General features: G+C 49.9%; 1 protein-coding gene across 4 annotated transcripts in view; it reads left to right on the top strand.

Annotated features, from left to right (window-relative positions):
• RPS6KA2 (ribosomal protein S6 kinase A2) overlaps window positions 1–15,839 on the top strand; it is a 328,772-nt gene that overhangs the window by 276,111 nt on the left and 36,822 nt on the right. For all 4 annotated transcript variants that reach the window (XM_008688472.2, XM_008688469.2, XM_008688471.2 and 1 more), the window contains 2 exons: window positions 2,467–2,537; window positions 5,956–6,044. In XM_008688472.2, coding sequence (XP_008686694.1) covers window positions 2,467–2,537; window positions 5,956–6,044 — 160 coding nt within the window. The remainder of the gene's footprint in view (window positions 1–2,466; window positions 2,538–5,955; window positions 6,045–15,839) is intronic.

Here is a 15,839-nt window from a genome sequence, read left to right as displayed (position 1 = left end):
AATGCCCTGATTTAATGAGATACTTAAATACTGAGAAATTTCTTGTTGAGAACAGTAATACTGAAATGATCTCCTTTATCCACGTGTGATAGAAAGGGAACCCTTAAAGGGGCTGGAAGTAATGCCAAAGGAGAGAGACGTGTGTGGGTTGAGAAAATACATAGCTTCGCCCTCACCACCACCACCATCATCATCTTCATTACCAAGTAGAGTTCAAGGAACACCCACAGACGCCATTGTGTTGGGTGTTCACAAATGGTTCAAGATTTCCCACTGTGTTGCATGGGGAAGAACAATGTAGAAAGAAGAAGGCGGCTGGCGGGAGAGAAACACAAAGGATGTGGCTCCTGGGAGTTGTCAACAAAGCTAAGAAGTAATCGCTAGGCAAATGTGTGCAAGTGGCTGGTTGATCCATAATAAATAGTTACGTGATGTGCAGACTTAAGAGGGGCTCCATTTTTTAGCAATGATTAATAGCTTTCTTGTTTCACATGGCCTGAAAGGCGTTTCCTTGAAATGGAATTTCATTCATAGTAGACTCAAGAAAGAAAGGAGGGAGGGAAAAAAGGATAGAACCAAAACAGGAAGAGAATTTTCTTTGCTAATATTCTATTTCAAGAGATATTTTAATTTCTCTGATCAACTTATAAACTTGCATCCTATTTTATCAGAGGAACAGCTCATGTGCCAGAACATTCTATCTTTCAATTTAGTTGTTTGTCTACTTTCAGATTCTTTCAGGGACTCTCTTACTCCCGGTTTTTATGACTTAGTCTTGACGGACGGCCCGCGGTCTGTGCCGTGCGCCCGCACTGAACGAGTGAGCGCGGGATGGACAGCAGGTGCCAGTGTGGGAGCGCAGCCTTCAAACATCGCACCGGGCAGGAGTTTTTAAACTTCTTTTAAAATTTTACTTTCAAAAAGCAAGCCAAGAGTATTAGTAAAGCCTTAACTGCATTCATTTCTTTGTAATTTCACTCCTGGTAGCACACCATCAGGATAACTCCAAATCTTAGGATTTCAGTATTACCTATAATAGCAGGAAATGGAAAAGCTCCAAGTGTCCAACAACAAGTAAACATATTTTGGCATATCCACGTAGAAGGCGATATTAGGAAGATTTTATAATCAGCATGGGAAGTTTTTGTCTTATTCTGTGAAAGGTGAGTATATAAAACCATGTTTTTTAAAAAACTTCAAGAAAGTACTAGAAGGAAATAACAAATGTTAATTGCGGCTTTCTTTGGATAATGGGATTATGGGTGATTGTTTTGGTCTTTCTACTTTGCTGTATTTCCCAAGATTTTCATAATGCAGAGGAAAAATACTGTAGGATACATTTTAAAGGGAAACAGACATGCCATAAAAATCAAAACTAAGGCAAATTTAATAAGATCATACAAACTCCTGCACCGAGCTGTTTTCTCATATAGTTGACCCTTGAACAACACAGGGATAAGGGGCGCTGACCCCTGAAGGTCAGCAAAAATCCACATGTAACTTTTGACTCCTCTCAAAATTAACTAGTAATAGCCTGGTGTTGACCAGAGCCTTACGATAACATAGACAGTAGATTAATCCGGAAAAAAAGTGTCATTAAGAAAATCGTAAGAGAAAATACATTTACAGTATAATACCATATTTATCAGGAAAAGACCCATGTATATAAGTGGGTGTTTGACACGCGTGTTGTTCACACCTGTGGTGTTCAAGGCTCAACAGTCGTTTGAAATGACACGAAGACGCGGCCCGGGACCGAAGCCAGGGGCCACTTCAGTTAGAGTCAGTGTGCTGTGTTCAAGGACAGGGTTTGGTGGCGCTCCTGCCCTAGTCCCTTTCTTCAGAAAGGGTCGGGTGTGCACGTCGTGGGAATACCCCGTTATCGCTGGCCACTGCCTCCAGAGCCCGTGTCACCAGGGCTTTTGTGTGAGAGAGAAATCCTTGCTGGGGGAGGGCTGACCCTCAATCCCATCTTTATCACAGAGCCCATCCTGGCAAAGGACCACTTATTATTTTCAGCGTGTGGCAGCCTGTACTGGGGACGTTATTGGTGCCATCATGTTTTCACCAGATGTTACAGATGGACTGAAGTCATTCTGCCCTGGCCTCCTCCACAGCACCCACCTGAGAAGGGCGGCGTCCTTAACCAAACCCGTAGAAGCTGTCCAGCCCAACGCCGTCCCTTCACGTCCCCCTTTGTGTCTCCACAGCACTCAGCCCCTCTCACCCACTGCCGTCAGATTATTTCCGGTGTTTATCGCTTGTCCGCCTTCCCACTGAACTTTGAGCTCCATGAGGCCGTTCCGTTCACTCATGTACACGACACCTGTCGGCCAGCCCTATGCTTGATGCATCAGGATTTGGAATGGATAATGAACTTCGGTGGCATTTTGCCCATCCAGGCTCTCTGCTGTTACATCCGGTCAGTCTGAACACTCACTCTCCCTGTTCTGTTTTGCTCTGCAGTTTGAGATGCTCACGGGATCTCTGCCATTCCAGGGGAAGGACAGGAAGGAGACCATGGCCCTCATCCTCAAGTGAGTACGAAACACCTACCCTTGGGGACCCGTCCAGGACTCGTTAGCATCTTCTGATAGCAAGAGCTTCTGTCTTGGAAACCCGGGTCATTGAATAGGCATTAGCAATAACCATAAGAATTCTTGGCATTTTAATTAATTTAAATAGTGGGCAGAGTGAATGGGATTGCTGAGTGGTCCTGTTGAAGTCTTCCACCCCAGATAACATTTTCCATCAGCAAAAATTGCATATGTGGTCCAATGACTGGGATTTTAGATGTGGTGATTAGTGACCTTCACAAAGTACAGAAGGATTTAGGGGCTCCAGAGAGAATGCAAGAGTGGGGGTTCCCTTTCTTGCTCTACCTCTTGACACCATTTTTGCAGGTACCCAAGTTCTCCTGCCTGACATTGGCAGGAATCATGTTGCCCATGTGACCAAATACAAACAAATTTTTTGTTCGGTTCTCACGAAGAATCATTTACAAGCAAATGGATTTGCTCTTAGGATCCTAGAAAGAAGTCTAAACCCAGTGCTGGTCTTGCTGTAACACCTTAAATGTGAACAGGCTCCATCCAAGCACGTGTCAGAAGGGAGAGATCTGAGAGGAGCGTGGTGGGAGTAGGGCAGCGTCTGGGGAACAGGGAAAGCCCAGCTCCAGATCGAGGTCCCCTGCTGTGCAAGGCGTGGGCTTCCTGCACTTGCAGGACGAGCCATGAAGCCACTGGTCCTCACACTGGCTCTCTCAGACACGCCAGACGGACATGTCACTTTTATAAAAGCAAGAGGCACCTAAAAAGCTGAAGTTTTTGTAGGTTACCCCCACTGTATAAATGCAAGGAGAGAAATGAGCGGAGGAAACCCCACAGAGAGGATTTGATCAGTGTCTTCTGGTATCAGGTGACCTTGTTGTGGCCGACGTATATGTGGCCACTGTCTTTGTTTTGTGTTGGTGACCTCTATTTCTCTTAATTTTAAGAGGGAACAAGATCTTTACTTTTTCTCCAGCTAGAAGAATTCCCTCCAACTAATCCTAGGTGTGGACTCCTGACTTGTCACGTGGGAGTAACCGAGCACTTCTGAAGGGGCAGCACCCGACTGTGGTCCCATGGATCCTAAAGCGTGATCTGAGGATCCCTGGGAGCCTAAGACCCTCCTGGGGCCTTGCAAGCTCCTCCTTTCCCAGATGGTTTTTTTTGCAGTTATTTGGATAAATTAGATTACTGGATTTTATTTTATTTTCATTTATTTATTTTTTCATCCTGATATGTGTCGTCTTTAATCCCCTGTGCCTATTTCCTCCATCCCCATCCACCTCCCCTTTGATAACCATCAGTTTGTCCTCTATTGTTTAAAGAGTCTATTTCTTAGTTTCTCTCTCTCTCTCTTTTTCTTTGCTCATTTGAATTTCTTAAATTCTTAAATTCTACATATGAGTGAAATCATAGTATTTATCTTTCCCCAATGGACTTATCTCACTCAGCATAATATTCTCTAGCACCATTCAAATCTTTGCAAATGGCAAGATTTCATTCTTTTTTATGGCTAAGTAATATCCCATTCCATTGTATAGAGACCACCTCTTCTTCATCCACTCATCAGTCGATGGACACTTGGGCTGCTTCCATAGCTCGGCTACTGTAGATAATGCCGCTATAAACATCGGGGTGCATACATCCCTTTGAATGAGTGTTTTTGTGTTCTTCGGGTAAATACCTAGTAGTGTCATTGCTGGATCATAGAGCAGTTCTATTTTTAACTTTCTGAGGAAACCCCACACTGTTTTCTAAAGTGGCCGCCCCAGTTTGCAGCCTCACCAGCAGTGTTAAGAGGGTTCCTTTTCTCCACGTCCCCCACATCCTTGCCGACACCTCTTGTTTCTCATGTTTTGGGTTTTAATCTTTCTGACAGGTGTGAGGTGACATCTCATCGTAGTTTTGATTTCATTTCCCTGATGATGAATGATGTCGAGCATCTTTTCCTGTGCCTGTCCATCATCTGGGTTTCTTCTTTGGAGAAACGTCTGTTCATGTCTTCTGTCCATTTTTTTAATTGGATTATTTGTTTGGGGGGGTGTTGAGTTGTATCTGTTCTTCATATATTTTGGATACTAACCCTTTATCAGATATGTCAATGGAAGGTGTCTTCTCCCATTGAGTAGTTTGCCTTTTAGCCTTGTTGAGTCTTTCCTTCACTGTTCAGAAGATTTTTATTTTGATATAGTCCCAATAGTTCATTTTTGCTTTTATTTCCCTTGCCTCAGGAGACACATCTAGAAAAGTGTTGCTAGGGCCGATGTCAGACCTTACAGCCTGCCCTCTCTTCAAGGATTTTTATGGTTTCAGGTCTCACATTTAGGTCTTTCATCCATTTGGAATTTATTTTTGTGTATGGTATAAGAAAATGGTCCAGTTTCTTTCTTCTGCATGTGGCTGTCCAGTTTTCCCAACACCGTTTGTTGAAGAGCCTGTCTTTTTCCCATTGGATCTTCTTGCCTGCTTTGTTGAAGATTAATTGGCCATATAATTGGGGGCTTATTTCTGGGTTTTCTATTCTGTTCCATTGATCTATGTGTCTATTTTTGTGCCAGTACCAGACTGTCTTGATCACTACTGCTTTGTAATATAACTTGAAATCTGGAATTGTGATGCCTCCAGCTTTGTTCTTCTTTTTTAAGATTGGTTTGGCAATTTGAGGTCTTTAGTGGTTCCACACAAATTTTAGGATTGTTTGTTCTAGTTCTGTGAAGTCCCAGATTTTCTTCATAATATTGCAACAGATTGAACACAGAGGAAGATAAGAAGATCTGGATGTTGGGGCACAGGGTGGCTCAGTCAGTTGAGTGGTGGACTCTGCTCAGGTCATGATCTCAGGGTCCTGGGATCAAGTCCTGCATCGGGCTCTGCGCTCAGCGCTGAGTCTGCTGAAGTTTCTCTCTCCCTCTCCCTCTGCCCCTCCCTGCCCCCCATGAGCACGCTCTCTCTCTTTCTCAAATAAATAAATCAATCTTAAAAAAAAAAGGGGGGTATCTGGCTGTTTCTCATCTAACCCAGAAGAGATTCCCAAAATGTAAGCAATAGCACTCTTCTAGCCAAAGCTTTTGTTGTTATTTTGGAAAATGTAGTTCAGTTCAATTAAAAATGTTACTTCTGTTAATGGGATTTTTATTGTTTATTTTTAATGTTCGTATTATTTTTAAGTGAATTATTAAATAGCTATTATAAAAATTTCTCCCATAGAACCCATATAAACAGAAGCTCTTTGATGCCCTCGATGACGTCTAAAGTGCAAAAGAGCCCTAAGACCAAAAGTTTGGGCCCTGCTGCTCTGGGTCAAGTTGATTTGATTCACCTGTTGATGCTGACCAAGCAGGACCCCAAAGCGCTGGAGAAAACTCTGGTCATCCTGCCCACCCCAAACTACCACTCTGTTTTTCAGAGCCAAGCTGGGCATGCCACAGTTCCTCAGCACGGAAGCCCAGAGTCTGCTGAGAGCCCTCTTCAAACGGAACCCGTGCAACCGACTGGGTAAGAGCCCCATGCACCCACAGACCACGGGGGCTGCCTGCCCACCCCACTCAGCTCCTATCTGGCCACACATTTGTCCAAGTTCACTGAAAGTGAAGGTCCTAAAGCAGGGGTGCAAATGCTCTCCCATGTACCCGCTATGAGGTTCTCCAAAACACAGTCACTGGCCAAGTCTTGTAAGCTATTTTCTGAAAGTCACTGTTTTTACACAAAATGGTAGCACTTGTTTCGACTCATTTTACTTCCCTTTTAGAACCCCATAAACTAAGAAGAGAACAGCTGAAAGCTGCTTCTTATTTAATCCCTCTTTAATTAATAAATCTCAACATATATTAAAATCAAGCTTTATATGAATGTTAACTAAGGACTAACCCATTTTCAGAATAATTCTTTACAAGAGGTTTCCCCTAGTTGCTTTTCAGTGGTGCTTCTACAAATGAATTGTTGTGTAGACCTCCCGCGAGTCACACAGCTGCCGAATCGTCCTTGTCCACTCGCGGCTTTTCATTCCTCGTGGTCACGGGCACTGGTGCGCGTGCCCAGCGTAGTGACGCGAGGTCAGTAACGAGGTGGCTCCATCGGGACAGGAGCAGGTGCCGCGCACAGTGCCAGCTACGTGGGAAGCTGGAGAACGATGAAACAAGGGGCCATGTTTCTGCCCATGCGGCGGCAAACGCTAACTAGCGGAACGGAAGGCGTGGGTTGTCCTGTTCCCGCCATTGCCATCGTCGAGAGAGCAGACGCTGCAACATTTGCACACTTCGGCAAAACCCACCAATATTTTAAACTGTATACAACCCTTTACCAAGAAATTTTACTTCTAGAAGCCTATCCAGCATACAAGTTACATGTACATAGAACGCTCGTTGATAATCTTTCTGTTTAACAAACACCTGGAAATGAGGTAAACGTCAGTCAGTAAGGACACCATTAGGTAAATTATGGCACATCCAGACCAGGCCTACGGGCAGCCATTTAAATGGGATAAGCTGGGGGCCCCTGGGTGGCTCAGCGGGAAGTCTGCTTCTCCCTCTGCCCTCCCCCCATTCATGCTCGCTCTCTGTCTCTCTCGCTCTCAAATAAGTAAATAAATAAATCTTTAAAAATATAGAAATAGATAAACAGATAGATAGGTAGATAACTAAATAAATAAATAAATGGGCTGAGCTGTCACCAGGTGTCTCCACTGTGGCACAGGTGACCTCTCGGCTGGGTAGTTCTTCCTTGGGAAGCACCATCTTGCACTGTAGGGTGTCTAACAGCATCCTTGCTCTCTGCTAGATGCCTCCCTCCCCCTGTGATAGCAAACCAAGCTGTGTCTAGACTTGCCTTGGGGATGATCCCCCCACCCCCACGAGACCCACTGTTCTCTAATCCCTGGCTGGAGAGATGCCCAGGACCTATCTAGTCGCATAGATGACTTGCTGCAGAGTCTAAACTCATCCCATGGTGGAACCTGCACCCATTTTACACCAGAGCAGGTGTCTGCAAGGGGGTGTGGGGAGAGCCCCATGGGCCCAGCCCCCAACATCCCCCTCGCACAGGCTCCCGGATGGTATCTGTTAAAATGACTGTTGTCGAATGACTGTGATTGAAGCCAGCAAGTGTGATAACTGGACGCATCTTACAGGCCGCCCCAAACAGAGCCCCAGAGGCTGGGCCCTAAAGGCAGGGGTGTTCACTCTGGCCAGGCCTCCCCGGACAGCAGCTCTGGTCACTGGGCTGCCAAGCCACCAGGTGCCAGTGGGGTTGGCAGGGACAGGTTGTGGTACAGGAACTGTGTCTCTCAGAATTGGGGCCCTGGCCTTGCCTCTCCACACAGCCGGGGTCAGCTCTCCGGCTCCTCTGCCCCACCAGGTCTATAACCAACCAGCTGAAGAGCTCACTCCTCTTCTCAGGTCTCGGTCTTCCCAGGGAGGACAGTGGTATGCATGGAGCACTGCACTAAGAAAATCAGTATCTCATTGAAATCCTCACAACCGTGCTTCCAAGTAGGGAAAAGGAGACATGCAGATTTGCTCATGAGAGAGGCGTACCCAAAAGAATTACTTTTAGTTGCAAAGCACAGAATACTTAAGTTACTTAAAATTATTTAACCCAATGATTTAACTTCTCAAACTGCGGTTTATTTTTCTTGCAGTAAAAGTCACAGGGCAGCAGAGGGTCATAAGCGTGGGCTCAGCAGCCAAACCATAGTTATCAAAGGCCCAGATCTGCTTATCTTTTTAGTTTACCATCCTTAGTGCATTGCCTTTTCATCCTCATAAGTGGTGCCTTGTGATCACAAAGTGGCTGCCTCAGCTCCAGGCATCACATTCAGTTGAAAGGAGGAAATGGATGAGGGCAGCTGCACCTGTCTCTCTTATCAAGAAGGCAAAGCTTTCCCAAAATCCAGGGACTTTCCTGTACTCCTTGCTGACTAGAAACTGTCACATGGCACTTCTAACTACAAGGAGGGTGGAAAGACAAGTAATGGGATACAGGAAATAGGAGACTGGGAGCAGTTGCTTACTAGCCAGCCGCCAGGGTCGGCTGCAGGCGGTGTTCAATAAAGGATGAGCAGACTTGAGGGGGGTCTGCTGCCTGGCCTGCCTTCCTCCAGCACCTCCAACCCGATTTCTCACTCCTCTCGGCACATCTTAAGGACCTGTTAGCTAGGAAGGAAAGGGACTATATAGCATGCGATCTAGAAATAGTACACACCTACACGGGGTTCCCCCGTGCTTTCTAGGCTCTGGCTCTGGCAACACAGTGGAGCAGAACCACGGTCCTTGTTCTCATGGGGCCTTCCGTGCAGCCAAAGGAACATTAGCCAAAGAACATTCACCAAGGAAGCGGCAAATGGAGAAAGAGAGAAGTATAAGGTGGAGGTCATCGGAGGGGGAGAGAGGTTTGCCGGAACGCGGACAATGGCAAGTGTGAGCCAGGAGAAGAGGAGCTCGTGGGGAGCGCCAGGTGGCAGCACTGCGCTCAGGGGCAGAGGGCGGTGATGCCAGGACCGTGTCCCACCCGGCACTGGCAGAGGGCGGTGATGCCAGGACTGCGTCCCACCCGGCACTTACTTGCTGAGTGGCCTTGAGCAGATGGATGCCCTCTCTGGGCCAGTTTCCTGTGTGTGAGCTGAGGGTGACGGCACTGCCTACTTCATGGTGTGGTTAGAAAGACGTCAAGCGCTAGAGCTGCCCGACATACAGGACACGAATCCGTAAGGAGGCAGAGATAATCGGCGCACCCAGATCCGTGGTGCGGGATCGTGTCTAGACCTCTTGGCCACGCTGCCCCTTGCTCATTGGAATGTGTTCGTTGTTGTGGGACCGAACGGAGAAAAGTCAGCTGCTGCACAAGTGCTGGTGAACTGCAACTCCGGTAAGGACGAAACAAACTATCGTTTTATGGGGCGGGTGCGTTTAGTAGATGCTGTTAACCCTTGTCCTGAGATCACTGCAAAAAAGAAAGAGTAAGTGTCTGACCTGTGTCTGGAGAGCCAGCATTCCTTGACAGGAAAGCTTTCGGGTGACCTGTTGGGTCCCGAATTCAACCGGAAGGAGCACAGGGCATCTCGAGCCACAGAGAAGAGGGACGCCGGCCCTGTCGCCCTCCGAGGACTCCTTCCACCGTGTTCCCCAGTAACCTCGCCCATGCTGAAACGTTTCTGTCCATGCCGAGCTTGTGCTGTGAATATCTGTGCAGTCTCCGCCTTGTCATCCTCGGGCGCCTGCAGGGAACCTGGGCACCTTGTGAATCGTGACTGCATGAGCACGTGTGAAAAGCACACGCTTGCAAGGGGAGCAGACGTGGCGCCTCCTGTCCCGCGACACTTCCCTCTCCGACGAGCCCCGTCCACCGCCTGTCCACGCCTGTGGGAGCCTGGCTGTGAGTCTGACCCCGCCTGACCTCCCCGCGGGGAACCGGACTCAGAACAGAGAAATGAAGACATCGGACACATCCAGTCCCTGAGACACACACCAGAGAAGAAGCAGTTCACACGCGTCTCCTGCAGGGACTGAAGAAGTCCCTCTCCTTTCAAATATCCTTGCATTTGCTGGAGAGGATGTGTGACCGGGCACCGGATAAATGTGACCTGGGGAGGGGCCCTATTTGTTCTCTCTCTGTTTTGGAGGAAGGAAATAATTTTCCACATAACCTATTCCTTTGTCTTAGAATTTAATGTCACAAAACTCATAGTTCTTGAACCCAAAATATCATTTTATTATTTGGTTTAAATCATTGATGAGAGAGAAAGATGGGCTTATCTCATTAAGCATACAGATAATCATCTTGGGAGAGACTGGCCCAGTGGAGCCCACAGCAGGCGTGGACGTTGGCCTGTCTGTGGCCGAAGACTGCCCTTCAGCCAGTCTCTAAAGGGAATCATCGCGCAGCTTTCCAGGAGCTACAGGCCATCCCTCGGGAGTGCTCACAGCAAAGACGTCCTGGCTCAGCACAAAGAAGAGCCTGTGCTTGGGGTTGTTAGTTACATGACTTTCCCCAAGGAGGCAACTGAATCTAATTGCCCCAAATCCGTCGCCATAAGGAGCAAGATCACATTGAGTAGATGAGCCTTGATCTGCACACGCGGCCGAACTGGAGGGCTGGGTCCTCCACCCCGCTCTGTTTGCTGTGAGCCTCGGCCCTAAATAGCCCCTGGGACATTCAAGGAGCTCAGAAGGCCTCGTCCCGGTGCCGATCCTCACACAGCTTTGTCATGACCGCGTCCCCTTCAAATCAGCCAGAAGCTCTTTCTCTGGAGTCCCGCCTGTGGAAGAGCCCCCGACCCTCTGGCCGAGCCTGGGCACCCCAGCCCTGGAGGCTGGGCTGACGTTGGTGCTGGGAAACAACAAACCCCCTCCCTGTCCCGCTGCTCCCCTCCCAGCACCTCCCCTCCCACCAACTCCCCTCAGAGGCCATGTCCCAGGCCTAGCACCAGCCACGCATCCCTGTTGCCCAACTGCCTCTTTCCCTCACTCGGAAACTGAGTTTCCACAGGGTTCCGCCAAGCCCGCTTGCGTGTTGGGGCAAAACCAGTAAGCTGGCCCGGTGGCAGCTGTAAGGATGCCAGTCATGTCAGATTGGGGCCTGTCTGTCCCTATGACCTCATCATACTAATCACATCTGCACCGTCCCCATTTCCAGATCAGGTCCCATCCCAAGGTACTGGGCATTAGGACACTAACACAAGAGTTTCGGAGGGACACGGTTCAATCCATGACACCCTCCAGGGGTGTGTGCACGAAGCCTACAGCTGGGAGAAAGAGCAGAGGCCTTCGGTTGACCTCTTGCACTTTGCAGATGAAGAGGCCGGGGCCCCTCCCCACAGGACTTGCACAGGCCCCGTGGCCTCCGGTCTAAAGCTGGCACTTCTGCCTGAACGTCCCTGGAAGGTCCTCACTGGAGAGTCTGAATTTCACACTGGCTGGAGGTGCTCGCTGCTTGGGAGACGTGCTGGTTGACAGGTGGATTGTGCTGCCAGCCTCTAAGGGGGAGTCCCGTCCACGGCCTCCGCCCTGCAGCCTCTGGGCTAATAGACCTAAGGCTGGAGGGAGGGGTGGAGCGAGCAGAGCAGGCAGTCCTGGAGGGAGGGAGGGGACCGGATGGGAGGGAAGGGAGGAAGAGGGGAGCAGGCTCTGCATGGTGGCAGTGAGCAGCGAGCTCAAGAGTCTTGGAGTGAAATTTGTGTGGATTTCTACTGTAGCAGCGTGGGGTGCATGGCAGCTGCAGGACTCTGAATTGAACGAGGGGCTACACCCTTCTCGCATGACGTGATATGCTCAGTGATAGCGCCATTTGTGTGGATTTCTACTGTAGCAGCGTGGGGTGCGTGGCAGCTGCAGGACTCTGAATTGAACGAGGGGCTACACCCTTCTCGCATGACGTGATATGCTCAGTGATAGCGCCCTGGGCAAAATACACTGGCAGCCCCGGAACAGCTGCTGTTGTCAGGAGGGGCCCCGGGGGCAAAGGTGCAGGAGCCCTGCACGTGCGAGGGGCGTGTGTCATCTCCCTGTGCCCGAGGGGGACGCTGAGGAGGTAGTGGAGGCCGAGCCAGGCCTGCCGGGCATCCCGCGTGGGGTCCCTCTGAAGGGTGCAGCCAGGGGACGGTCTCCCTGTGAACTAGAGAAAGCCCCTTGGGGCTGCACACAGAGGCCTCCAGGGAGATGGAGGCGGGGGTTGGGCGTGTTGCATGAGGGAGGGAGGCCTTGGGAGATGGTCACTGCGCTGGGCCTCCGTGTTCTCATCTCTGCCCCTGGAAGAGGTGCCTTCCAGGTGTGACACTCATCACTCTGAAAGATTCACAAGTCTAGGAGTCAAGGACAAGAGCGAGAGGCAGCGGTTCCATTCGAGCCCCGAGCCCGCACGCCGCAGCCTGTGTGATACGTCCCCCCGGCTCCCCCGTGAGATCTGGGCCGAGCACCGCAGAGCCTCAGGGTGCACGTCCGGGCTCAGGGAGGTCACCGGACGGTGGGGCCGTTCTTGTGAATGGGTGTGTCAGGGCCCCACAAGGGTGCTATTTTGAGTAAACGCCTCTCCAGACAGAAGTCCGGCCTCCTCTGCAGAGTTCCCGCAGGATGGAAGACTAGAATGGGTACTAAAACCAGGAAACCCACTCTCTGGGGTTTTTTCAACCTGACGGCTCTCTAGCTCATCCCTTGGGAGCATCTGTGTCTTCCTATAGGAACTTCTGGGAGATTTTCAGACTCGCAGGGGGGCATGTGGCGGAGGTGAGAGGAATGGGCTGTGCTGATCCGTGTGAAACCGCACAGCCGTGTGGACCGCGTCAGATCCCGACCCCGAGCACACCTGTCGGCTACAGCTCCGCGCACTAGCAGAGGATTTCTGTGTCTCCTGCTTCTGTTCGACTTTCCAATGCTGGTCTCCACAAGACGTGCTTCACCGACTCTGGTCTCTGATGTCCCATCCCGGTTCCCATTAGCAGCGGGCCAACCTTGGACGGCGTGGTCAAGACCAAGCTCGCCGGTCCACTCAAACCAGGGTCCTTTGAGCCACAGCCAAGCAAACGTTTTAAACACTGAGCGAATGAAATTTCAAAGGGACAGCAAATACTTCAAAACTATGAAAAATAACATGTAGATAACATGTAAGTGATGAAGATGTAGAAAGCCGACCTCGTGTTCACATCCCTGACAGGAGGGCCCGGATGTTACAAGTGTGCCAGCTGGCGGAGCTCGAGGATGCAAAGACAGTAACCAAAGTGAACTTGTTCTGAATGTGCATCAAGAGTTCAACCAGGCGGCGCCCAGCTGCCTTCGGGGAGCGCACGACTCTTGATCTTGGGGCTGTGAGTTCGAGCTTCACGTGGCCGGTAGAGGTTACTTTAAAAAATTAAAATTTAAAATCAAAAAAAGAATTTGAGGTGAATACTGTGTGGCTCGGAAACAAAGAGGAAATACTTCAGAGGCATCTCAGACGGCCTGGGGATTAAACATTCCCAACACTGCCTGTGGAAATGAAGAAACCATGAAAATATTTGGGGCAGATACCAAAATCTTTGAGAGTAATTTACTGAGAAGGTAGAAGCCCAGTGGACGACTGACCCCACAGTGAAGGAAGTCGCCTTGTTAAGACTGGAGCAGTGGGCTGAATGTCATCGGTGCTGGATAGCAAACCCCCAGCGCAGGCGGAGGGCACGCTCACAGCGGTGCGTGGACGTAAGGAGGTCCCACCCGGATGCAAGCTGACACGCTCAACAACGTGCGGAAGTCTGAGACGTGGGTCCCCACGAACACGCTCAGGGATACTCCCATTTGCAGAAGGACCACAGGTGACGACATCTTCACACTGCAGAGAGTGAGTATGAGCTCTTGAATCTACCGCCCTGTTGAACTTCTTAACTCATCCTGACCTGGCATCGAAGGACTTTGTGAAAACTCACCAAGCCTAATAAGAGACGAGTATCATTCTTCTGCTCCAGACATTTCTGTCTGTAAACTCTTGCTCTTGTCCACTCTGTGTGATCTGGGCGAATCGCAGCCTCCACTTGGGACAGAGGAGAGACCTCCAGGACATCAGGTCAGACCCCACAGCACCCAGCTGTGGTTCAGGGATCTGCACAAGTGCTCTGACTCTCCTGCCCAGCACTCTGCCGACTGGCAGGTGTGTTCAGTTGACATCAAAAGGGGTCATCAGTACAAAACAACCTGCTCACCACGTTTCGGGAGAGGATAAACAAGACTAGAATCCAAAACAACGACCCTGTGTGCCCTAGGAAGGATGACATAGGCCTTAATGGTGTACAGAAATTTTCCTTTCCACATTTTTCTCCTTTTGGAACACCTATAATTTTTGAGTAATCACTGAAGTGTTAATTAATTCACTGTCGACTGTTTGCTGAGGCCTCAAAGCACAAACATGGTACAAAATCTCACTGCAGCAGAAGAAAGAAGGTGCAGATAAGAATGTGCTGAGTAAGTATCCGAGAACACCCAGCATGCCCCAGCACGGAATTTGGAGTCACACCAAAATCTGTATTCCCTTTGTGTCTCACTTGGTTTAAATTCCTGCAGACCGTGTATTTGCACATGAGGAATGAGGATGACGGGAGTGGGTACAAAATGCAGTGTAGATTCTTCAAAGAGATTTAGCGATGAGTCACCGGCAGGTGCATGCCACCTCGGGCTCTGACGTGTGCGCTCGACGCTCCCACCTCTGACCGACCCACAGTGGTTCTGGAAGCACGGCAGCCCTCACCAAAGAAGAGCTGGGAAACAGTGCAGATCAGGGGATTTAATCCTCAGGACCAGCAGGATTTTTCCATCCAGAGATCTGGTCTTCATAAGGAGGCCAGCACATGGGATGGGCTGAAGGGAGGTCAGTGTCGGGAGTCAGACCACTGGTTTGTTCTCCACGGCTCTTCACAGGAGCAGTTGGGGCACCTATCACGGGCTGCTGGCTGTTGGGATCAGATCTCGGAACAAGGGGGCCAGACTCGGAAATCCAGAGAGGTCTTCAGCGGGAGGGCCTCGAAGGATAGAACCCGTTTCTCTCTACCCATGCCAACACTCATGATGCCAGATGGGTGGGTTTTCCACACCAACAAATTCTTCACTTCCCAGGAGACACCAGCTTGGGGTCCTACGATTCACCTTCCTTCTGGCACTAACCACCTGGCATTGGCCCAGACCCGGGCTCAGTCCCACGGCCCAGGGCACCACCTGTGATTCTGACCAACCAGCTATAAATCCAGAGTTTCCAAGACCCCTTCTTTGGGTCTGATGATATGCTAAAGCGGCTCACAGAACTCAGGAAACCATTTTACTTACTATTATCACAAATATCACAAAGGATATTTGAAAGGATACAGATGAAGAGGGGCATAGGGTGAGGTCTGAAGGGCCCCCTTGGAATGTGGGACGCACCACGCTCCTGGCACATGGATGCATTTTTGTTCATCAACCCGGAAACTCTCCAAACCCTGCTGTACGGGGCTTTGATAAAGGTCCCACTCCTTAGGCGTTGAATCACTGCAGCCCTCTCCCCTCCCTGGAGGTCGGAGGTGGGGCTGAACCGGCCCACCCTCTAGTCACGTGGGTGGTTCCCCCATCAGCGCAAAGACCCGGAAACATTGCTCAGGGGATGAGGACATGAAAGCATCCAGCCACGTGCAGGAGAGCTGCATCTCCTGGGACCCCAGCACCCTGTACGGAGGGGCCACCTGACTTCTCAGGCCCTGACAGTGCAGCTGAGTGGGCAGTGCCTCCGTGACCGCAGCACTGGGGGCGGCTTCCCTGCCCTCCATACCTTCCAGCTCCTGGTCTCTGCCATCTCAGCCGACAGCCA

The sequence above is a fragment of the Ursus maritimus genome, unplaced genomic scaffold (genome assembly GCF_017311325.1).
Source record: "Ursus maritimus isolate PB19 unplaced genomic scaffold, ASM1731132v1 scaffold_13, whole genome shotgun sequence".
NCBI classification, from domain to species: domain Eukaryota; kingdom Metazoa; phylum Chordata; class Mammalia; order Carnivora; family Ursidae; genus Ursus; species Ursus maritimus.
This window is presented reverse-complemented; position numbering and strand designations above follow the sequence as displayed.